Here is a 22,931-nt window from a genome sequence, read left to right on the forward strand (position 1 = left end):
GACAGAAAGGAATAAGCATTTATATAGCACCTCCTAAGTGCCAGGCACTGTGCTAAGTGCTTTACAAGTATCTCATTTGATTCTCACAACACTTTGAAGTAAGTTTGAAAACCCATTTTATAGTTGAGGAAACCAAAGCAAACAGGTTAAGTAACTTGTCCAGGGTCACATAGCTAGCAAGTATCGGAGGCTGGATTTGAACTTCCGGACCCCTGGCCCTCCCTCCATCCACCGAGCCCTATTTCTAGCTGTAAAGGTTATTTGGCCCAGACTACTACAGACATTGGACAACAGAGATCACAGATGTGGGACATGAGGACCCCGTGGCAGAAACAGGTTCTTCTGCCTGGCAGGCTGGTCAAAATGGGAGAGACTTATGAAAATCAATCCATCCGGCTACGTCCATAGGAAGGGCTATGGTCTGCCCATGGTTATGAAGTCAGAACATCCAGTCACATCCTTGGGCAGCGAACGGGCGGTTCATCGTCTGTGGCTAGGTCTGGACCACTGTCTACTAAGGCCTCCCTCCCTCGAGCGGCTGTAGGGGCCGTTAGGCACATGGCGATGGACACGGTGCATTACCAAATTGTGACGCTGTCCATAATGAGGAATTGATGGGTAAAGGGGCCAGCGGACAGGTGTGTAATCCAACGCTGTGTGGAAAAAAATCAAAGGCATGAGAGGTCACAGGCCACTGGTTCCTTACCCCCATTCTGCCCCTCAGAGCCTCAGTTTCCTTATCTATAAAAATTGGATCTGACACACTTCGTTCTAAGGCTCTCCCAGCAGTGTTGGGTAGGTTAAAAAATAAAGATTAAAGGTGTTAATGTTTCAGAACCCAGGATGAAAGAAAAGGAGGTTACTCTTACTCTCCCACTCCCAAAGGCAGGATGGGAACATTAATCTTTCTCCCCCCACTCACCCAGATCCTAGGACTTAGAGAGAGAGAAAAAGAAAATGCACTTACCAGCAGGAGGAGGTAAGGGATCACCGAAGGCTATATAGTTGAGGGGGAGGTAGCCAGGCAGGACAGGATTATCTGAGAAGAAGCAGCTGTCTTGAGGGAGGACTTGAGGTGAATGAAGGGGTAGGTGGAAGGGCAAGGGTTGGGATGAAGGCAGGAATGGGGGCTGGAACTGCCTATCCAGCCAGGTCAGAGGACGATCAACCTCTTGGGTTACTGGTTCGAAGGAAGAAGACCGCTTACTCCTCTGAGGCGGATGTCTCCTTTGGCCTGTATGTTCTAGGAATGTCTGCTCCTCATTCCACTCTCCTGAAATGGGGATGTCAATTCAGATAAGGATAGCGAAGACCTGGATCCTGCCCCCATCTCTGTCCCAAACTTCAGTCGTTTGGCTTAAATCTCCCAGGTCCTTACACCTGACTTGCCTTTGCCCCTTCACTCACATCTCTCCTACCTCCTAATTTTAATTGTCAAGTCCAATGGCCTTTATTTTAATCATCCTTTGGGATTCTGACCCTGTTGATCACTCTCTTTGAACAATCCTAAATCTATTTTATATCTAATTCTAATCTTTCTCCAAATTCTAGCACCTCATTCCTTTGGACAGTTCTAAATCTATATAATCTCTCTCCAAATTCTAGCACCTCATTCCCAACTTTTTGGTAAGCATTTCTACCTTGACAATCTACTACTACTCCTCAAATTCCATATGTCCAAAACTGAGTAACCTTTCTCCTAAAAAACCTTTTCCTAATTTTCTGGGTTTCTATTAATGGCACCACTTTTCAGGCTCCCCTTCACATCCAATCAGCTGTCAAATCTTGTCAATTCAACCCCCTTAACTTCTCTGTCCAATCCCTTCTCTCCTCACCATTTAACAATTAACATTCTAGTTCAGGCCCTCATCCCCCTCTCACCCCGATAACAGCAATAATATTATAACAGACATCCCTGATTTTAAGGATCTTTCGCACTGTGTATTAAGGCAGCTGAATATCCTCACAATCTGTATCTAGGTTTGTTCTCCCCACTAGACTGGAAGCCTCTTGGGGGCAGGCAGAATTTGACTCCCCATGGTCAGAGTATCCTTCTCTACCCTAGGTATCCCTTCAGCATCACAACTTTCCCCATCAAGGTTGCAGATATGTCATGAGTCGGTTTTAAGGAATTAAATAGGAATTTTGGGGAGTTTTGTGGAAGCCACAAATAACCTGTGATGACTTTCAGACCAATCAGACCAATCCAGGGCCAATGACCAAATATGCAATGCAAATTTTACAATAGGGTACTGATAAAGGAAAAAATGTGGTCTTTTTTTCTGGACCAAAGGGAGGGACAGAAGTTTTATGCAGATTTTCCGGATGAGGGCTGGGGAAGGAGTGGTGATGTACCTCTAAGCCCTGTGATGTGGAAGGGATAACTGTTCTGATCCAGTAGATGTGGTGAGTGTATGATGTGCTGGAAACAAAGGCTGAACTCTGGCTCTGTCCCTTGTTACCTTTGACCTTGAGAAAATCCTTTCTACGTCTAAATCCCTGGATTTTGAATACTCAGGCTGACCCACTGCCATGCCGCTCCTTAGGCCGGGGAGCCCCTCTGTGCCCCGCCCCGCGTTCTGAGAAGGCAGCTCACCAAACGGGGTGCCGCGGGTGGGAGCCTCCACGCCCCAGGCCTCGGCCACATGGGCCAGCAGGAGCTGGGAGAGGTGGCGGTGAGCGTGCTGGTCCCAGTGTATGCCGTCCAGGCGCCGGTGCCGGACTGCGTGGCGGAAGTGGAAATGCAGGTCCAGCACATCGAAGTGGTGTCCGTCTGCCAGCATGGAGCAGTAGAAGTTTGCCTCTAAGACATCCACGCGCAGAGAGCCCGTCTTCTGCTGTAGCTGGGAAGGAGGGCACAAACTTAGGGCCCTCTCCCCCAAGGCAGGCGCAGCCGCAGGCCCCCACCCCCGGGGCGGCGGCTCTCCCCTTCTCACCTCCGGCAGCAGAAAGCCTCCAGTGACACGATCCCCCAAAGGCATGGCCAGAGTCCATACCAGGAGGCAGGAGGCGGGCAAGACCTGTTCCATCCTCTCAAATAAACACTCCAGGTTTTCCTGGTAGCTTCGGATGGCGTCGCTGCCGTACCTAGAGGCCAAAAAACACCAGGAAGGGGAGCCCCGGAGCCTCGGAAGGAGGCTATGTACAGGGAGGCTCGGTGGGGCCGTCAGCAAGGAGAGGACTGGGCCAGGAATGGGTGGCTTCCGTCAGCTCTAAGGGCGCGCATTCAGATCCCCGAGCGGAGAGGGTGGGAAAGGAGGCGGCCTCGGGCTCCTCCGGGCTCACCTGGAGAGGTCCCAGAGGCAGGAGTTCATGATGACCAGGTCCGGAGGTGGTCCCCGCTCTAACTCGCTCAGGATGTCCTCCACGTAAGCCGAGTAGACGCGAGTGAGAAAGTAGAAGCGGAGGAGGTGGTGGCCCGAACTGGACAGGAACTGGCGGACCTCGCGATAATGAGTGCCATTATGGAGCTCGCCCAGCTGTCCCCCGGCCACCAGCCGGTCCTGCTCGAAGCTCAGCTCCCCCTAATGCAAACAGGGCCCTTAGCGTGCCCATAGAGCCATCGGCCCGCCACAGCCGGGTCACCCTTCCTCCCCCGCTCCCAACAGCCCCGGCATCCTTCCTTTGCCGGCAGCCACCAACAAACGCCTTTGCAAAGACTGCCCCCCAGACACGCACACAGACCCCGGGGCCTTGGTTCCAGGGCGGCCTCCCCCCAGGATAACCCTTCACCTTGCACTTGAGCTGGGCTTCCGTCAGTAGGGTGTCTCTCTGGAGCAGCAGCACCAGGTCCTTGTACACCGCTCTTTGGACTGGGGAGAGAAGAGGTGGGGGGGAGGGGAGCTGAACCAGAGCCCCCCATCCCCGAGGCCTCCTCCCGGCCCTCTCCCGGGGGAGCGGGGGCCACAGATAAGGGCGGCGGCCCAGGAGCGTGGGGACGCGCGGGCAGCCTTCGGAGGAGTCTCGCACATGTGGGATGCATTCAAGGCCGGGGTGGGGGTGGGGGAGGGAAGGTGGGAGGCAGAAGAAGGTTCTCCCACTCACTGGAATCTCCCAGGACAACCACAAACTTGTTGTGCAGCAGCTGCCGGACTTCGTAGGACAAGAAGTGAACCATGGTGCCCGAGGATGACAGACAAGCAGGCTGGCGGGGCCTGGGGGCACGGGGCCGAGCTCAGCCGGCTCCAAGGAGGTGAGGGAGGAGTGGCCAGGTTCCTCAGACCTACAAGAGGAAAGGGGGCTGGTACCGGCGGGGCGGAAGGGTAGGGTTAGCTTCTGCCCCTCCCCGGGGAGAAAGGGGAGGGGGAGTAGCTGCGGGGGTGTCAGGCTTCGTGGCCCCGGGTCACGCTCCGCCTTCTGGCGGCCTCAGTTTCTGTTTCCGGGGGATGGGTGGCAATATGAGGGGCTCTACCGTCTTGGAGGTCTCAATTTTGAATCCTTGACCCAAGCTGCCACTTACCCACTCGGAGTTCCAGCCCCGCCCGGCCCGCAGCCCTCCGAAGAGTCCGCCCCCACGTGCTTAGGGTACCCCAGCCCGCTACTCACCCCTACTTAGCTAGTAGCATCGAAGCGAAGAAGAGGAGAGATCCGGGAGGGCCGCCTGGAGGTGGAGGAGACGAAGGAAGCTGGGAGGGAGGGGGAGGAGGAAGAAGACTAAGAGAAGGGCAGAAGGGGGGAGGGGGCCGGACGGCCCGGAAAGGAAAGAGAAGGGAGGGGCTTTTCTGTGGCCCCTCGGTGCCCCTCCCGCTTCCACCCACTGGACTGTCATTAAAATCTGGTTATTCCATCGATCACTAACCATTCTCCTCGGCAGATTTTGTGCTTTGGGAGATTATTCGTGGAGAAGAGTGGCTACCTAGTGCCATGGAGGCAGCCCGGGCTTTGCAGGCAGAGGACTTGGATTCGAATCCAGCCTTAGTCCCTGGTAGTTAGCAAAAGGCAGAATTTTTCTGACCGCGGGTCTTCAGCTCATCCTCCCAAATCTGGGGGATCTCAGAAGGTCTATCCATGATAGAAGGATTCCGGGGGCTGGATGCAATGCTCTACCCTCCCCCACCTCGCCCGCTCCCCGCTCTTCCCCGCTTCTCTCCTAGGTTTCCCACCGGGTCCCTGACCTCCTTATGGGAAACCTATTTTCCAAGATTCCCTTCGCTTCTCTTTCCGCCCCCCGTAGTCGTGCGCAGCACGTTTCATTAGGGTGTGCATACGGGGAATTTTATTTTAGACGAACGTTTTTGGATGCTACATCTTAGAAGGACATTATTTTTATTCATCCGCTAAAAAAACGAAAACGAAACTTATTTTTTTAAAAAATGAAACAATATCAACGACTAGATTTTTTACATTAGCACACCCTAGAAGCGGCTTCCCCCTTTGGCCCTATTTACCCCCCCTTCCCTTAGGAATACCCAGACTCCAAAGTTGGGGCCCTCGGCTGCTGAGGGGGGAAGGGAAGCTGATGGGCGCCCAGAAAAGGGAGGGCGGCACTAAGATCTACTCCTTTCTTACAGAAGCAGCTTGAGGGATCACCTCTTCAATGAAGCATTCCCGATTGCCCCCTCGAATGTCTCACAAGACCCCCTGGACCGGTTCATAGCACTTATCTCATGCTCCCTTATAGCAAGCACAGTCATTTAGTACTTGTCCCCGCTATTCGCAGGCTGTCTGTAATCAGAGCTATCAGTAAGGTCTCCTTCCGCGTTACCTTAGGGACCAGCACACAGCAGGTGCTGAATTGAATTGAATGGAGGGCGGGTCTGGGGCTGGGTGTGCAGTGGTAGGCGGGCTCGGCAGGGACTGAGTAGGTGGGGGGCGTAGCCGAGGCGCGATGGGGGCGGAGCCACTAAGAAGGCGGAGCCAAGACTGCCCACAAAAATGATGGCGTCCTTGGCGTCGTCACGTGACGGCTACGGGCGGAAGCGGAAGTTTAGCGAAATAGAATAAAGAGGAAGGGCCGGCCGTTCGGAGCTGAGTGGACGCCCCGGTTGTGGGGAGGGGGGAGGGAATCAGGACGCAACCATGGACTGTTACACTGCGGACTGGAACCCCCTCGGGGAAGCGGCCTTCTATCGGTGAGCGCGGGTCCCCGGGCCGACGTAGGACTCGCTTCCTCAGCCTTTGTGCGACCCATCCCATCCGCGTGCATCGACCCCTGATCTCCCTCCTCTCTCTTTTCCCTCCTCCCCCCGTTCTGTCAAGAGCCCCGCCCTCATCTCTCCCCACGCACCCCTCACTCCGTCACCCCCTCTCCTGCCCTTCCCCCACACCCACCCACCCCGGTTCTTGGCTTTTTCTAAATCCCCTCGGTAACGCCCCGCCTTCTCCCCAATTCCTCCAACCCACACCACGCAGTTGTCAAGGAAGCATCCAAACGGAGACTCCCAGACTGGGTTGGAAAGGAATTATAGGGCCGGCGTTCTTAATGGACCCCTTCCCCAAGAATCGTTTTCACATGCATTTTTTTTTTTTTAAAGACAGGATTACAAAGAAATCCATTTACATTAAAATGCAAATTATTAAGCTATTGAAAAAAAGTCCATTCGACCCCTGGTTGTCTAGCCCAACCCGTATCTGAACATGTCCTATTCTATAAATAACCTATTGCCTCTAAAACCAAATACAAGCTCTTCTTGGCTTTTTAAAATCTTTCCCAACCTGCCCGCGTCGCACCTTTCCACCTTACGTATGACCCCGTTTTCCACACTTCGTGTGGCAGCCAGACTGACCTGCTTGCTGTTTGTCGCACAGGACACTTCATTCATCCCCTGCCATTGTGTCTGCACTGACTCTTGTCTCCCTTGCGTGGAATGCACTCTTACCAGATTTCTTGTTTCCTTCACAATTTTGCTCAAGCACCACCTTCTTTGGGAAGCCTCTCCTGATCTTCCCTCCTCCCCCCACCCCGTAAATTTATCTTTATATATTTGTAGATATTTATTTACGTACACAGTGTCTTCCACTATAGCACGTAACTTCCTCAAAGACAAGGACTGTTTCATTTTTGTCTGTTTATCTCCCGAACCTAACACAGTGCTGGTAACAGTAACCGTCTAATAAATGCTTGTTGATTGGTATTTAGGGAGAGGTTGGTTCAATAGCCTTTGCTTTATCTATTTCCAGTAAAGAGCTCATTCTATTTTAAAGGATAATCGCCAATTTGGGGAAAGTTTTTCCTCATATTGATACAAAAATCTACCTCTGCAAATCTGTTGTTTGCTTATTCCATGTTCTGGAGCCAAGAGCACCAGGGGCTGGGGCTACAAAGAAAGGCAAAAAAAAAAAAAAATTCTGTTCCTGATCTCAAGGACCTTAGGTTCTGATGGGGGAGATAACTTGTAGAGAACTATGTATAAACAAATAACATGCATGATAAATTGAAGATGATCTCAGAAGGATAGAAAACATTGCATTTAGACATACCAGAACCTGGGTTTGAATCTCACTTTTGACACTAGCCATGTGATTTTGGGCAAATCACTTTAAATTTGATAAGCCTCAGTTTCTTTTCTGTGAAATGGGAATAATAATACCTTGTCATATCTGCCTTAGATAAGTGTTAGTGGTTTGGGGTTTTTTGGACTGGGGAAGGGAGGGATTTCCATATCACAGTGTTGTGTGTGAAGCTTATAGACCCTTAAAATTGTCGCATCTCTTTCAGATAAACTGCTGAATAGCCGTGCCTCCTCTCTTTTGTACTTAGGAATTGTTTTTTTAAAACTCAGATGTAACTGCTTTGCATTTATCCCTATTAAACTTCGTATTGTATATTCACTATATATTTTTATATATTATAATCACATTATGTTATGAATACATAACATTGCATATATTTTCAAATGAATGAAAGAAAAAAAAATCATTAAATGCTAATTATGCGCCATGCACCATGCTAATTGATGGGGGTACAGGGAAAAAGAGACAGTCCTTGTTCTCAAGAGGCTCCTGTTCTAGGATCATAAGCCTCAACTTCTGAGCAGATGGAGAAGGTCCCGTTAAGATGTCCTGGCAAGGCATATGGAAATACGTCTTTTTGAGTGTTTTTATTCTAGTGATAAAACTGTATTTTTCTCACATAGATCCACTTGGCAGTGCCAAAGACTTTGGTGGCAAGAACTTTATTTTTCTGAGTTTTCAGTTGCTGAATTGCTGAGGAAGTGGGAGTTGCAGGGGTCAGGCCTTCTGCACGGTGCTGTGAGGAAGTGGTTGAAGCAGAGCCACCGACCCCAAGGGCCACCTCTGTTCTGGAGGTTCTGGGGAGCAAGGCCTGGACTGCCTACACTAGTATTAGAAGGGGGGTGTCCGTGCCGGGGGTGCCCCCCGGGGGCCAGCCCGGGTCTTCAGTTGTTGCTTTTGGGGGGGGGGGGTTGTTGTCGGATGTGGAGTACCGCTTGAAGAATAGAAATTAACTCCAAAATTACCAACCTGGGTGATGTACTGGGGGAGGTAGGGAAGTTTGGAGGATGGGAGTGGGCATAGGGATGAGGAGAGAGAAGAATAGTGGCCCCCAGCATTCTTCTTCCGACCCAGACAATCCAGAGCCTCAATTTGAAGGGAGGTGGTAATTAAGGATTATTGTTCAGGGGTTCTGGAATCAAGAATTCTTAGAGAGAAGAACCACTTCACACTAGTTCCAAGAATCAAAGCATTCTAGTATTCTTGGCCTCTTCATCCCCATCCAGGTTTCTTGGTGGTATCAGTCCTCCAAGTATGACATTTAGACTGGTTCAGCTGAATGCACTTCAGATCAAATTGTCCCGGTCATCTTTGATGGAAACATAGCCCAGCCAGCAGAGAGGTTGTAGTTATTGTCTCAGTTTGGTTTACTGAGCTTTATTTGTTTTGTTACAAAGGATGCCTTGCTGTTGATATAAAAATATCCAATAATTTCTTGATAGTTCTCATGCAAATCATGCTTATCCTCATGAAGAGACATTTTAAAATCAGGTTTTATTTTACCTTGTGCACAGGCTCAGAGTTTCTAAATTATCTCTGGGCAATAAAATTTTTCTAAGGGCTTATATGTTTTTTTTCAGAGAAAACACAATTAGGATTTATCATTTCAAAGATAGCTTGTAAAATTTATAGCAAGCAAATGAGAGTGGAGGTTTACATGTCACAGGTTGTAGCAGAAGGGGAAAAAATACATCTGGCAGTTTGATACAGGAGTTAGTCTAGCAAATGTTTACCTTAAAACAGAGCCAGTGTTCTTTTATTCCTAACCAGTTAATCATCTTGTGCTAAGTGTGCTAAATTTCATAGCCTCAGATGGCTACAAATAAAATGGCTGTGTTGAAGCTAAATAGAAAGGGAATAAAAAAACAAAACAAAAAAAAATCTTATGACAGTGTGTAGGGATGAGAAGAATATATATATTTTTAATGAATATGATATAAACAAATACCAATAAATAAACAAAAGACATCAAGAAAAAATTATTAAATTTAGCCTAAAGTTCTAATCTCTGGAAATCGTTTTGGATCCTGCCCAGGAATGTCCTAAACCTAGCTCCTACAGACCTGATAGTTAAGTTTTCATTGTGAATATTTATACCTCAGAAATCAGCACACCCCTGGTTCTGCCTTTAAAATCCTTTGTGTTAATGGTACCTCCTAGGTTTGTGACAGCTAAAAAAATTATAAGCTTTCTATCTTGGCCTTTATCTAGGTCAGTGGTTAAAAATGTTTAAAAAGCCTACTGTTAATACAGATCCCTGGGACTTTCCACAGAGACTTTTTTCTAAGTTAACTTTAAAAGCCATTAGTGGCAACTCTGCGTTCAGCCTTTCTGTCATTTCTAAATCCACTTAATTGTTCTGTCCTCTTGTCCATAAGAAAACTATCTGCCTTTTCAAATGATTTGTCAAAATCTAGGTAAACTACATAAAGCTTCCTTTGTCTGCCAGTTTAGTTGTGATGCTTCAGTGGATCTGTAATATTGCAGTTTGAGTACCCCCTTCAACAGTTGCCCTATCCATGTTTCCTCACCTGTGTGACTGTTAGGAGTTACCTGCTGCAAAGCCCTGAATCCATGTTCTGGACATTTCGTGACCCCAGGATGTCTGTCCTTAGATCTCCCCAGATGGCAGCCCTGTATCTCTCTGTTGACATCCTTTATACTGGTCCTTGTGAGACTCTTGGTTGGTCATGTGTTGACCCTTGCTCAGTCCTACTATGTGCTCCCCTTCAGGTGCCTGTAGATCCTCCTCAGCTGGAGACATTCCTTGAAGGCATTCCATAACTCCTAAGCACAGGATTGTAGATTTAGAGTTGGAAGGATCACCCAAGGTCAGTTCTATAAATGAGGAAACTGAGGTTCATCAGAGACCTTGTGGTTACATAGTGGGGTTATGGCAGAGCTCAGAAGCTAAAGCAGGCCTTCTATTTCAAATATACCACTCCTTCCATTTCTCCAAATACCTTCCATTACAGTGTGAAAGAATATCATCTTATAACTTTTTATTGACAGAGCATATGCATGGGTAATTTTTTACAGTATTATCCCTTGCACTCACTTCTATTCCAACTTTTCCCTTCCTTACCTCCACCTCCTCCCCTAGATGGCAGGCAGTCTTATACATGTTAAATATGTTATAGTATATCCTGGATACAATATATGTGTGCAGAACCGAACAGTTCTCTTGTTGCACAAGAAAAATTAGATTCAGAAGGTAAAAATAACCTGGGAAGAAAAACAAAAATGCAAACAGTTTATACCCATTTCCCAGTGTTCCTTCCCTGGTTGTAGTTGCTTCTGTCCATCATTAATCAATTGGAACTGAATTAGATCTTCTCTTTGTCGAAGATATCCACTTCCATCAGAATACATCCTCATACAGTATTGTTGAAATATATAATGATCTCCTGGTTCTGCTTATTTCAGTCAGCATCAATTCGTGTAAGTCTTTCCAAGACTCTCTGTAGAATATCATTGTTAAAAAGGTGGAGCTTTTATTCAGGAAGAGGCTTAGCATCATTATAAGCTCTGCAAAATTCCCTAATTTTCAATTTCAGGCCTGGCTCATTATTACTGTGCAGTGACTATCCAAGGTACCATATTTGGGTTCAACTCTGTGTATATCTGACCACTTTTATGGCAGAGTCTGGACAAGCTCATTCTTGTCACACCTGTTTTTTTATTTTTGTTTTTTCTGTGAAGACAGGTAAGCCAAATAGTTTTGAGAGACTATGGAACTCATTTAGGGAGTTATGCAATATCCCAAGGATTTCAGGCAATCACTACAATGTCATCCATGAGCAGGAAGGATCTTGGTATATATGGGGGATCCATCTTCCCTTGGAATTCTAAGCCAGCTATTCTCAGTGACAGTAAGAAGCATCTTTAGTATACATAGATTACCTCATTTTATCTTTCACTTGATATTAATGATCAGAAGATCGGTGAGCAAAGTTATCTTTTTTATTTCTTCAAAGATTTTTTTTAAAATTGTTGTTGAAAATAATTTTAAATTTTATTTAATTTATTCTTTAGAATTTATTCTACAATATAAATAAATGGGGGGGGGAGATGATTGTACATGAAACTGCATATCTAATGGTTTTTTTTTTTCCTTTTTTTTTCCTCTTCCCATTGGACACAGATATTTAGGTAAATAAAATCATTCGATATGTACTTATATCAGTTCTTTCTCAGGATGCAGAGAGTATCTTCCTTTATATGTCCTTTATATTAATTTGGGTATTTATATTAGTCAAAAAGACTGTCAGAGTTGTTCTTAAAATAATATGGTTCTTTCCGTATATTTCCTTAAATCTTTCCGTGTTTTTCTAAATTCAACTAGCTCATCATTTTTTATAATGCAGTAGTATTCCATCACAATCATATAACACAGTTTGTTCAGCCGTTCCCTGATTGACAGGCATCCTCACAATTTCGGTTACTTTCTATGAAGAAAAGCTGCTATAAATATTTTAGAATATATAGTTTCTTTCCTTTTTTTCTTCTAATCATCTTGGAAAATAGAAGTAATAATGGTATTGCTAGGCCAAAGGCCAATTTTATAACTGTACATTTTGTATATATAACTGTATAACTTCGGACATAATTCCAGATTGTTCTCCAAAATTGTTGGATCAGTTCACAGCACTACCAACAATGAATTAGTTTTCTGATTTTTCTGACAGTTGGATCTGTCTCCAACATTTGTTACTTTCCTTTTCGATCTTTAACTCCAATTGCCTTAGCAAAAAAAAAAAAAAAAGAAGTTTCCCCCCCAAAAAAATTAAAAGGCGCAACTAGAGGTGCAGTGGACAGAGCACCAGCCCTGAAGTCAGGAGGACCTGAGTTCAGATCCAGCCTCAGACACTTAACACTTCCCAGCTGTGTGACCCTGGGTAAGTCACTTAACCCCAAATGCCTTAGCATTTAAAAAAAAAAATCTTTAAGCTAATCTGATAGGTTTGAGATTAAATCTCAAAATTCTTTGTTTGCATAATTAATAATGTTTTAAAGCATTATTATATGACTATGAATTATTTTGATTTCTTCATTGGAAAAGAGCCTATTCATATCCTTTGACCATTTATCAATTGAGAAATGATTTATATTCTTATTGAGTTGAGAAAGTTCTTTGTATATTTGAGATTGAGACTTTTATCCAAGAATCTGTCTATAAAATTTCCCCCAATTTGCTTTCCTTCTGATCTTGGCTATATTTGTTTTATTTGTAAAAATCCCTTTTAAATTATATGCTTTAAAAATAAAAAAGCTTTGTTAAAAAAAATAAAAAGATCAGAGCTGAAATATGAAAAAAAAATTTTTTTTTAATTTTAATATAATCAAAATTATCCATTTTACATTTCACATTGCTTTCTATCTCTTATTCATAAAGTGTTCATCTATGAAAAAGTTCACTTAAAGATAAGTAATACATTCCATGTTCTTCAAATTTTCTTGTAATATCTGTCTTTACAATTAGGTTATTTATCCTTTTTTCATCTTATCTTGGTAAATGATGTAAGGTATTATTCTTTGTCCAATTTCTGTTCTATTCCTTTCTAGTTTTGTATTTGTGTGTTTTTAGCAATTATTGAATTCTTATCCCCCAAACTTACATTTTTATACTTGTTAAAGTCAAAGTTACTGTATTTATTTGCTACTGTAAATTGTATGTTTACTCTGTTCCACTGAACTATCTTTTTGTTTCTTAGCTAATACCAGATAGTTTTGATAATTATTGCTTTTTAATATAGTTTAAGTTCTAGTACTGTTAAAACTCCTTTCTTTACTTTTTTTTTTTTTAGTTCCTTTGATATTCTAGATATTATATTCTTCCAAATGAATTTTGTTATTTTTTTTCTAATTCAGTAAAATAATTTTTTGGTAATTTGAGATGACATTGTATATATAAATTAGTTTGAGTAAAATTATCATTTCTATTCTATTGGCCCTGCCTACTCATGAACAATTAATATTTTTCCAGTTATTTAAATCAGATTTTTTTATACAATTTTAAAAAAAAATAATTTGTTTATATAGTTCCTGGATTTCTTTTGACAGTATACTTCCAGGTACTTTATACTATCTAAAGTTACTTTAAATGGGATATCTTCTTACTATCGCATCCTTTTTTCACACCTGATTTTATTGGGAAGGCTTCTAGCTTCTCCCCATTTCAAATAATGCTTACTGATGGTTCTAGGTAAGTATTTTTTTTTTTTACTAATTTAAGGAAAAAATCCATTTATACCTATATTTTCAAGTGTTTTTTTTTAATAGAAATGAGTGTTAGACTTTTTCTGCATCTATTGATTTAATATTTAACTATTGATTGATATAATTTATTATTGATATTATTGATATAATTAATCATATTAAAAGTTTTCTTTCTGTTAGACTCCTTCCATTCCTTGGATAAATCTTGCTTGGTCATAATGTATAATCCTTATATGTTGTAATTTTTTAGCTAACATTAATTTAGGATTTTTTTATCCATGTTTGTTAATGAAATTGGTCTATAATTTTCTTTCTGTTTTTACTATTTCTAATTTAGATAGCAGTATCATATTTGTTTCATAAAAGGAGTTTGGTATAATCCCTTCTTTACCTAATATTCCATATAATGTATTTGATATTGTTATTGGTTAATCTTTAAATGTTTGATAGATTTTACTTGTAAATGCATCTAGTCTTGCTGCTTTTTTCTTAGGAAGATCAATTATGGCCTGTTCCAATTTCTTTTTCTAAAACAATCTATTTAGATATTCTATTTCCTCTTCTACTAATTTAAGCAATAAATATTCTTCCATTTGATTTAAATTTTTAAATTTGCTAGCATATAATTTGGCCAAATAACTCCTATTGCTTTGATTTTATCTTCATTAGTGGTAGAGACATTCTTTTCCCTTCTAATACTAGTGATTTGGTTTTCAATCCTCTTTTTAAAATCAAATTAACCAATGGTTTATCTATTTTGTTGTTGTTTTTCCATAAAACCAACTCCTAGTTGCGTCAATGTTTTTTACATTCAATTTTATTACTTTCATCTTTAATTTTTAGGATTTCTAATTTAGGGTTTAATTAAGAATTCTTAGTTTGTTCATTTTCTAGGGTTTTTTAATTGCATAGCCAATTTATTCATCTGTTCTTTCTCTATTTTATTGATGTTGGCACTTAGAAACATGAATTTTCTTTTGATTATGGGCTTTTGATATGACACAGATTTTGATATGTTGTCTCATAATAGTAATTCTCAGTATTGAAATGAGTGTGTCTATGATTTGTTCTTTAACCTACAACTTTTTAAACATTAGGATATTTAATCTTTAGTTTTTAATCTTTGTTTCTGTAATTAAATATAACTACTGAGAAAAAAAAGTATATTCCTTTCCCTTTCCATTCTCTTCCCTCCAGAGAGTGATTATAACTAGCTTATCTAAAATTCTATTCGCTTCCTTGACTTTTGTCTTATTTTTTGGTTAGATTTATCTAATTCTAAGAGGGAAAAATTAAAGTTCCCCACTATTATAATACTATTATCTATCTCTACCTATAATTCTTTTAACTTTTTTTTTCTTTTTTTGCTGAGACAATTAGGGTTAAGTGACTTGCCCCAGGTCACACAGCCAGGAAGTATTAAGTGTCTGAAAGCAGATTTGAACTCAGGTCCTTCAGGGCTTCAGGGCTGACCACTGGGTCACTTAGCCACCCCAATTCATTTAACTTTTAAAAATTTAAGTACTATAATATATAATCTATATCAGTACAGTATTAATATTGCCTCATTGTCTATGGTATCTTTTATGAAATTGTACTTACCCTGTTTATGTCTCCCAATTAAATCTATTTTTAGCCTTAATTGTGTCAGAGATCACTTGGTACCCTTGCTTTTCTTGCATCAGACAAAACATAATAAATTCTACTCCAACCCTCCATTTTAACTCTGTATGTATTTCTCCTTCTTAAAATGTGTTTCTTGTAAACAAAATATTGTTAGATTCTGAGTTTTTATACATTTTTGTGTCTCTTATGATGTGAATTCATCCCATTCACATTCAAAGTTATAATTTCTATTTGTGAATTTCTCTTCATATTATTTTTACTCACTAGCTCAGCTTTTTTTTTTTTTTTTTAAACTTTACCCTTTTCCCTCACTGTCCTCAAACTTTCCTGGTTGGTGAGGTCCTAAATAACTGGGTGCATTTGGCAGAGGAAGAATGAAATATTAATGGAACTGCTCCCCGAGGTAAGAAGGAAAGGCATTGATAAGGATCCGTTTAACCCTAAGGCCCTACCTTGCTGTGTCCAGCCAAGAAATCCAAGTTACATCAAACCCTTGAGGTTAAATTTCCTTATACATTTGGCTCATGCGTGGTTGTTGAATCCCGTGTGGAGTTATAGCCCACTACAGCACTTAGCCTCATGCCCCGTGGTGTCCCTCCTCTCACCCCCACCCCTACCCTCTATAGCTCATGGTGTCTTTCTCTTTATAGCTAACTCATTCTTTTAGGGTGCTTAACTCCCTTTCAGGATTTAACCTGCCAGCCAAGTACATACTCCAACCTCATGGGATGTTCCCGTTCTCCTGGTTAATTGTGGGTTCCACTAGGAAACTTGTATTTTCCATAAAACCTCTTTCCTTGCTAACTATGTGCTCTCCCAACTATTTCATATTTACTACTCCTAGTATCTATTGTATCTCTTCATTTTGTCTATAACCTCTTCTAAATAAACCTATCTCTTGCCAAAGAGAATGACCATTGGGAATTCTTTACATGACCAGACCCAACTTCTGGTCCCTACATCAATAACATTTAATACTCTTCTAAATCGTATCTTTTTTTTTTTTTTAAACAACTGGTAATGATGACTGATAACATTTTCACATATGAGAAGTAAACAGTTTGACTTTAATGAGTTTCTTATAATTAGTCTTTAATATTTTCCATATATTTCTTCAGGGTCTTTTATATCAATTTTTCTTTTGAGTTCTGGTTTTTTGTCATAAATATTTGAAAATCTTTCAGTTTGTTAAATGTCCTATTTTTGTTGTTGTTGTTGTTGTTTTTGTTTTGTTGCATTTAGGATTGTACTGTACTTTGTAAATTATTCTAGGTTGTCATATTAGCTCTTTTGTTCTTTGAAATATAATATTCCAAGACTTATGGTCTTTTAGTGTAAAATCTGCTAACTCTTGTAACATCCTGATTGTATTTCAATAATATTGAAATTTTTTTCTTATATAAGTTTGCAATATTTTCTAACTGGGAATTTTGAAACTTGGCCATGATATTCCCGTAAGTTTTCCTTCTGAGACCTCTTTCAAGTAGTGAATAGTAGATTTTTTTTCTATTTCTGCTTTAGCCTCTTATTCCAGGATTTCCAGGTAATTTTCTTTAATGATTTCTTGTAATGTTTTATTGATTCTTTTTTGATCATAATTTTCAGGCACTCGATCAATTCTTGTATTGTCTCTTTTTGATCTACTCTCCAAATCAATTGTTTTTCTAATGAGAAGTTTCAGATTTTTCCCCTAGTTTTATTATTTCTTGGTGTGTCTAACAAATCACTTGATTCCTCTTATTCATTTCTATTTTTTAAAGAGTTATTTGCTTCTTTAAGGTTTTGGATCTCTTCTTCTAGTTAGTTAACTTTCTTTTCATAATTTTCTTGGATTGCTTTTAATTTTTCCCCTGATTTTTCTCAGTCTCTCTTATTTGGTTTTTAAAGTCCCTTTTAAGTTCTTCCAAGTTTTGTTTTTCAAGATTGTGTTTACTTGATATTATTACTCTTTGATTTAGGAGTGACTTTTTTTTATTTCAATATATTCCTCTGAATATGACCCCAGATCTTTTATATTGTCATAGCTAGCTATTACTGGCTTCTTCTTTTCCTTTGCTTACTCATTTTTATTTTGTCTTACTTTATTTTTAGCATTTTATCATTGCAATTAGATTTTAATCCCAAGTTGTGGGAAATGTTTCCCCAGGCCACAGGTCCTCCTTACCATTATTTTTTGAATTCTATCTGGGGTCCAACCTCAGGTACTCCTCTGCTCTCCTAAACCACAGTTGTGACCCAAGTTATATTGTCCTGAAAGTACTCTTACTCCCTGTAGCATTGCATTCACTGGCCATGTGCTTGTTTTACTTCACCCACAGCCACAGCTGTATATCATGTCTGGTCAGCACTGCTAGGTCTTGTGCCCAGAAGAAGCAGGGATCCTCCAATCTTTCCCCACTGGGCTATCTATTCCCCACATTAAGTGAAAGTTCCTGAGGCCTTGAATTAAAAAAAGTTCATGGGACAAAAGTTCTTGAAGACCTAGACTTTATCCCAGCTGAGCTGCCTCCAGGCCCCGCTGGTTTTTGATTCAGCAGAATCATCCTGGAGATGTTTATATTTCACTCAGGCCAAACCTCCAAGACCTGGAAGTCCTGGCTTTCCTGAGGCCTTCTCAAATTGTCTTAGGAGGATAGCTGCTTTATCCCTTTATTTTTACCATTCTACATTCATTTTGAGGTGATGTTCTGCCTGTGGAGGAAATTTGGAGAGCCTAGAATTTTCTGATCCACTTTGCCACGTTCCCAGAATTCTCTCTCCCGAGGATTCATACTTGATTTGGTATGTTTATGGAAACATCTTGTTGAAAGAAAGCTTTTGAAACAGTGTTTATTCTGTCCATTAATAGTCCACAAGCAATTAGGTACAGAGGGATTTTTTTTGTTCTTTGTGCTTTTTGGTCAGTTGTGTGTTCTAGAGACCTGTTTCCTACCTCATTCCTTCATCTTTGAGGATGCTCTTGGTGTAGGTGTAGATTATTCTTATAAAAATGTTGTAGAGAGTGGATCTACAGTTATTAATATTTCCTTGGTTACTTTTAAAAATAACAATAAAGAGATTTTTCCTCCCCAGGTCTTTGGAATTCACTTCTCTTGCTGTGTTGAATAACCTGTCAAAAAGGGAAATGAGTTTAGTCTGACATGATCTCTTCTTGAGGAAGTAAATCATACTCTGTTCATTGTGGTCGCTGCTTCCTTTTCTAGATATTCACTAACTAAAAGACATTTGCCTTTCTCCAGTTCTTGGGCATCTCTCCTATTACCCATGATCTTCCAAAGGTCATTGACAGTGACTCAGGAATCACATCTCCCAGAACTTTTCAGTATCTGAGGATGTATTTCATCTGAGTCAAATGGCTTAAATTCAACAAGAATCCCTAGATTTTCTTACTTTTTCCACATATATCTTGAGTATCACCTCTTTCTCAACCATACTGACAGTTCTCATTTAACCTAAATAGACTCTTCAGTAGACCTCTGTGGAAGTCAATTTTTATGTAATATGAATTTGCCTGTGGTTGTGGGAAAGGGAGGGAGGCAGACAGGTGGCTGCCACAAAATGAGAGCAGATAGAGGAATGTTCGGGCTGCAACCAGTCACATGGAGAACAGAATGGACAAGAGAACATGCATGACATGTGGGAACTGGGGAGAAACTCAAGGGGACCTTGTAGGGGTTGGAAAGTGAGGAAGGGTAGGCAGATGGGACAACTGTCTTCTCTCTTAGTGCTTGAGGTGTCAAGCCAAGCACTTGATTGGTGGTGGTCTTTCCATGCAGTCTGTTTTTCTGCTCTTGTTTGGAGGGGTTTGAAAGTTTTTTTGGGGAGGACTTTAAGGGGGCAGGAGGTAAGAAGCTGCAGAATGCTGAACCAAGAGATAGGATCAAGAAATAAAGCATGATATTATATAGTAAAGTTAATATAGGTGGGGTTTTTATGTAGATTTTTTTCTGAATTCTTTGTGTAAAGTAGAATTTGAGGGTTTTTTTGGGAGGAGGTTGTTTTTGTTTTTTTTATTTTTTAGTCAATTGTTAAGTGTCTGAGACTGGATTTGAACTCAGGTCTCCATAATTTCAGGGGCCAGTGTTCTATGTACTGTGTCATCTAGCTGTCCCTGTAAAGTAGAACTTATGTAATGTTAATTTATTAAAAATGAGAATTGTCTGTATTTATTCCATCCTTTCCAATGCAAAGATCATTCTCCTTGTAAGAGAAAATAGAGAGGGGCAGCTAATTGGTGCAGTAGATAAAGCACCAGCCCTGAAGTCAAGAAGACCTGAGTTCAAAAGTGGCCCCAGACACTTAACAGTTCCTCATGTTTTCTGGGTGAGTCACTTAACCCCAATTACCTCGGGGGGGGGGGGGGGGGAGAGAGAGAGAGAGAGAGAGAGAGAGAGAATATGAGAATAGAGACAAAATAAAAATTGCATTGTCCTGCTTTCCCTCTTCACCATTAGCTATCTTCATCTGTTCTAAGTATTTTTTTCATCTTTCCCCCCCTCAATATGGCTAAAGACATAGATAACAGTGAGTATCGTATTTCTTGCCTTCTCAATGGGTAGAGGAGGAGTGGAGGAATTGAAACTGAAAATAAAAATAAAATTTAAAAATACATAGCTAAAGAACCCTTTCCTGCTTTCCCCCTTAAAAACAAACCAAGAAAAAAAATCTCTCCAAATCAAAGGAGTTAGTTTTTAATATCCATTTCTAACTATTACTCTCTTCTCACAAATTTGAAGATGGAGGAGTTACTTCTCCAAAAAATCTCTATCATTTCTGTGCCAGCTGCCAGTTTCTCAGGTCCAGGGTATATTCCCTTAATTTTTGAGTCTTTAGCTTTCAAGAATGACAAGAAGTTAGTCACTGCTTTGCTTTTGGCAAAGAGAGAACACCTTTATTGTGGTTCACTCTAGGCCTCCTGACCCCGCTGTCTCTCCCTGGGACCAATTAAGGTGACCTCCTGGTGAGTGTGATTTATTTCTGAGCTCTGAGACAAAAGCCTTCTTGTATCACCATTCTTCTCCCCAGTTTTCTCACCCATCCTCCACTCCCTTCCCCACCCCCTACCCCCAAGATGTCTCAGTATATGGAATATTTTCAGTTGCTTGTCCTTTCTTCTGAAGCTTCTTAGCCAGACAGATGGCTTTTTGCTTTTCTAAGGGGAGCAGTGTTAGGGGCTGGAAAGAGCCCTCGGGCCTCCTTTCTACTTTGGGTTCCATTCCTGGTTTTTTCAGGACCTTGGACAAGCATCATCCCTCTGAGTTTCTTTATCCATAAAAAGAGCGCCCCCATGGTAAGAACAGACCAGTCTAGTGAAGAGAAGACTCCGTTTGGAGTCAGAAAGTCCAGATTTTATTTCCAGCCTGATTACTATCTGCGTTATACAAGTCCCGTCCCTTCCCTTCTCTGGGCTCAGTTTCTTCATCTGTAGAATGAGGAAATTGGACTAATGGGTCCTAAAGTTCCTTAAATGCAGTGATCCCTGTCTGTCCTAGAGATATGTCAGGAGATCTCAGCAAGGGAAGGATCAAGAGAACCCACAGTAAATTATTATGCAGTGTTATGTTACTGCCATGTCCTCCTCAATGTAAGCTCCTCTTGAGAGGCAGTTAGATTGGCAGTGTTACTACTGCCTGTTTATATGTGAAGGAAGAAATAAGGAGAGATTCTTGAACCTAGGATTTAGGGCTGGAAGGAACCTTAGACATCATTCATTCACTAAATACTTTTTTAAGCATCTATTACTGTGGAGCACTGTGCTAAGCTCTGGGGGGTCCAAAGACAGAAGCAAAATCTTCAAGGAACGAAGCAACATGCATACAGATAAGTCAGTATAGGTTTTTTTTTTTTGTTTTTTTTTTTTAATGTAGCTGTGCTTTCATTGGCACTTTCAATAAGGAAACTCCCTTTATCATGTAAATAATAGATTGCCACCTGCTCTGCAAATTTACTTGTAAAGGTTTTTTTTTCCTTTTTTTTTGCTGAGGCAATTGGGGTTAAGTGACTTGCCCAGGGTCACATAGCCAAGAAGTGTTTGTTAAGGGTCTGAGAGCAGATTTGAACTCAGGTCCTCCTGACTTCAGGGCTGGTGCTCTATCTACTGCGCCACCTAGCTGCCGCAGTTTTAAAGTTTTATGGAACCCTGAATGTTTAAATGATTTGTTCAGGGTCACACAACTAGAATGTCTCAAAGGTGAATTTCAAGCCCAGCTTTTCCTGGCTCTAAAACCATCTCTCTCTCCATTATACCACACTACCTTTCAAATACAAAATGTGTCCAAAATACAGAGTATTAGGGGAAGGACATAACACCTTAAGAAATCAAGAAAAGCCCCCTTTTGGGGGCTCAACTGTCAAAGAGGAGAGTGTTCCAAGAGACAGAGATGAGAGGGAAAATATCCTTGGCAGGGGGAGCAGCTTACACAGAGATGGGAGAATGCTGGCAGTCATGGGCAACGGCTGATAGGCCAGTTTGGCCAGGCTATGTGAAAGGAATTAATGTGAAATCACTATTTTTAAAAAGTAGATTGTAGACAGATTGGGAAGGAGTTTAGATGCTAAAGAGGGGATTTGGTGTTTTCGATGAGAGACTACAGGGAAGATACTGAAATCTTTTAAGCCAGAGTATGATGTGGTTAGTGTTACAGGGAGCCCAATTAAGAGGTGGAATAATATTCAGGTGAAAAGGCTTCTAGGCTAATGCTCTGTGAAGGAAGAGAAAGGGAAATGTGAGAAGCGTTGGACAAGTATAATCAAGATTTGGCAATCGACTCAATACAAGGGTTTTAATTCTGAGATTGCAAGACAAAGTGACTGGTAGAAGAATAGTGTCCCAACCAAAGTGAGGGAGTTTGGTGGATGAGGTAGATTTTGTGGGGAAAATATTTTGAGCCCGTTCAGTTTGAGATATCTCAGGAGCAACCAGTGGAAAGGATAAACAGGCAGATAAAGAAGTGTACTTGGAACTTAGGAGAGAGATGAGAGCCTGATTGTGTAGGATTAGGAATGAGCTGCATGGAGATGATGGTTAAACCCGTGGAAGTTGGGAATACCAAGAGAAAAGACGAGAGCCTTGGGCATATGTATCGTTACCTAGAAGGGCAGGAATAATACTGTGATCTTGCAAAGGAGGCTGAGAGTGAGCAGTGTGACAGATAGGAGGAGAACCAGGGTTGAGCAGTACCCTGAAAAGTCAAGGAGAGAATATACAGAAAGAGAGACTGACCAGAAGCATCCAGTATCACAGAGATTCAAGGAGAAGGCTGAGAAGTGCCTGGTGGACAACTTGGAGCACAGGAGGGAGTAAGGGAAGGGAGCAAGTGTGGGCAGTAAGCCTCGGAAGCTTTTTCTGGAAATTTGTGAAAGGATGGTGATCAGAAAATGGCCAGAGAGATGACATGGCTTGAGCTAAATCACACAGGTCATCATTGTCATCACCAAATTGCCAACACGTATATTAGCTATTTAGGATTTGCCCAGCACTCTATAGTGTTATCTCATTACCTCACAGCAATTTTGTGAAGTAGGTGGTTATACTTGTCCCCATTTTACAGTTGAGGAAACAGAGACAGAGATAAAGTGACTTTTCCAGGGTTACACAGCTAGGAAATGAGGCAAGGTTTGGACTCCGGTCTTCT

General features: G+C 41.6%; 2 protein-coding genes across 8 annotated transcripts in view; one reads left to right on the forward strand and one right to left on the reverse strand.

Annotated features, from left to right (window-relative positions):
* PCED1A (PC-esterase domain containing 1A) lies at nucleotides 1-7,037 on the reverse strand. Of its 7 annotated transcripts, none has more exons than XM_051967719.1 (10): nucleotides 5,705-5,794; nucleotides 4,799-4,921; nucleotides 4,546-4,600; nucleotides 4,045-4,222; nucleotides 3,733-3,812; nucleotides 3,286-3,524; nucleotides 2,937-3,087; nucleotides 2,597-2,843; nucleotides 968-1,273; nucleotides 1-653 (listed from the first exon to the last, which is right to left on the reverse strand). In XM_051967719.1, exons 4-10 carry the CDS (start codon nucleotides 4,115-4,117, stop codon nucleotides 481-483), a joined length of 1,269 nt encoding a protein of 422 aa, XP_051823679.1. In that variant the 5' UTR covers nucleotides 4,118-4,222; nucleotides 4,546-4,600; nucleotides 4,799-4,921; nucleotides 5,705-5,794; the 3' UTR covers nucleotides 1-480. The 7 variants fall into 7 exon arrangements, with proteins under 7 accessions (XP_051823679.1, XP_051823682.1, XP_051823675.1 ...); XM_051967722.1 differs by having other exon boundaries at nucleotides 2,597-2,837; nucleotides 4,546-4,625; XM_051967715.1 differs by having other exon boundaries at nucleotides 4,546-4,625.
* Nucleotides 5,935-22,931, forward strand: part of VPS16 (VPS16 core subunit of CORVET and HOPS complexes) — a 24,977-nt gene continuing 7,980 nt past the window's right edge. Inside the window, exon 1 of the mRNA XM_051967714.1 lies at nucleotides 5,935-6,071. Within this exon, the coding sequence (XP_051823674.1) occupies nucleotides 6,019-6,071 (53 nt within the window). The 5' untranslated portion in view covers nucleotides 5,935-6,018. The remainder of the gene's footprint in view (nucleotides 6,072-22,931) is intronic.

The sequence above is a fragment of the Antechinus flavipes genome, chromosome 6, assembly GCF_016432865.1.
Source record: "Antechinus flavipes isolate AdamAnt ecotype Samford, QLD, Australia chromosome 6, AdamAnt_v2, whole genome shotgun sequence".
In the NCBI taxonomy this organism is placed as follows: Eukaryota; Metazoa; Chordata; class Mammalia; order Dasyuromorphia; family Dasyuridae; genus Antechinus; species Antechinus flavipes.

Excerpts from the sequence above, each read along its gene's own strand:
- PCED1A (XM_051967721.1), bottom strand. The coding sequence starts at position 4,117 with ATGGTTCACTTCTTGTCCTACGAAGTCCGGCAGCTGCTGCACAACAAG. Across the intron at positions 3,088-3,285 it reads TGCCTCTGGGACCTCTCCAG|GTACGGCAGCGACGCCATCC; the intron begins GTGAGCCCGGAG and ends TTTGGCCTCTAG. Across the intron at positions 1,274-2,596 it reads CACCCGCGGCACCCCGTTTG|GAGAGTGGAATGAGGAGCAG; the intron begins GTGAGCTGCCTT and ends TCCCCATTTCAG.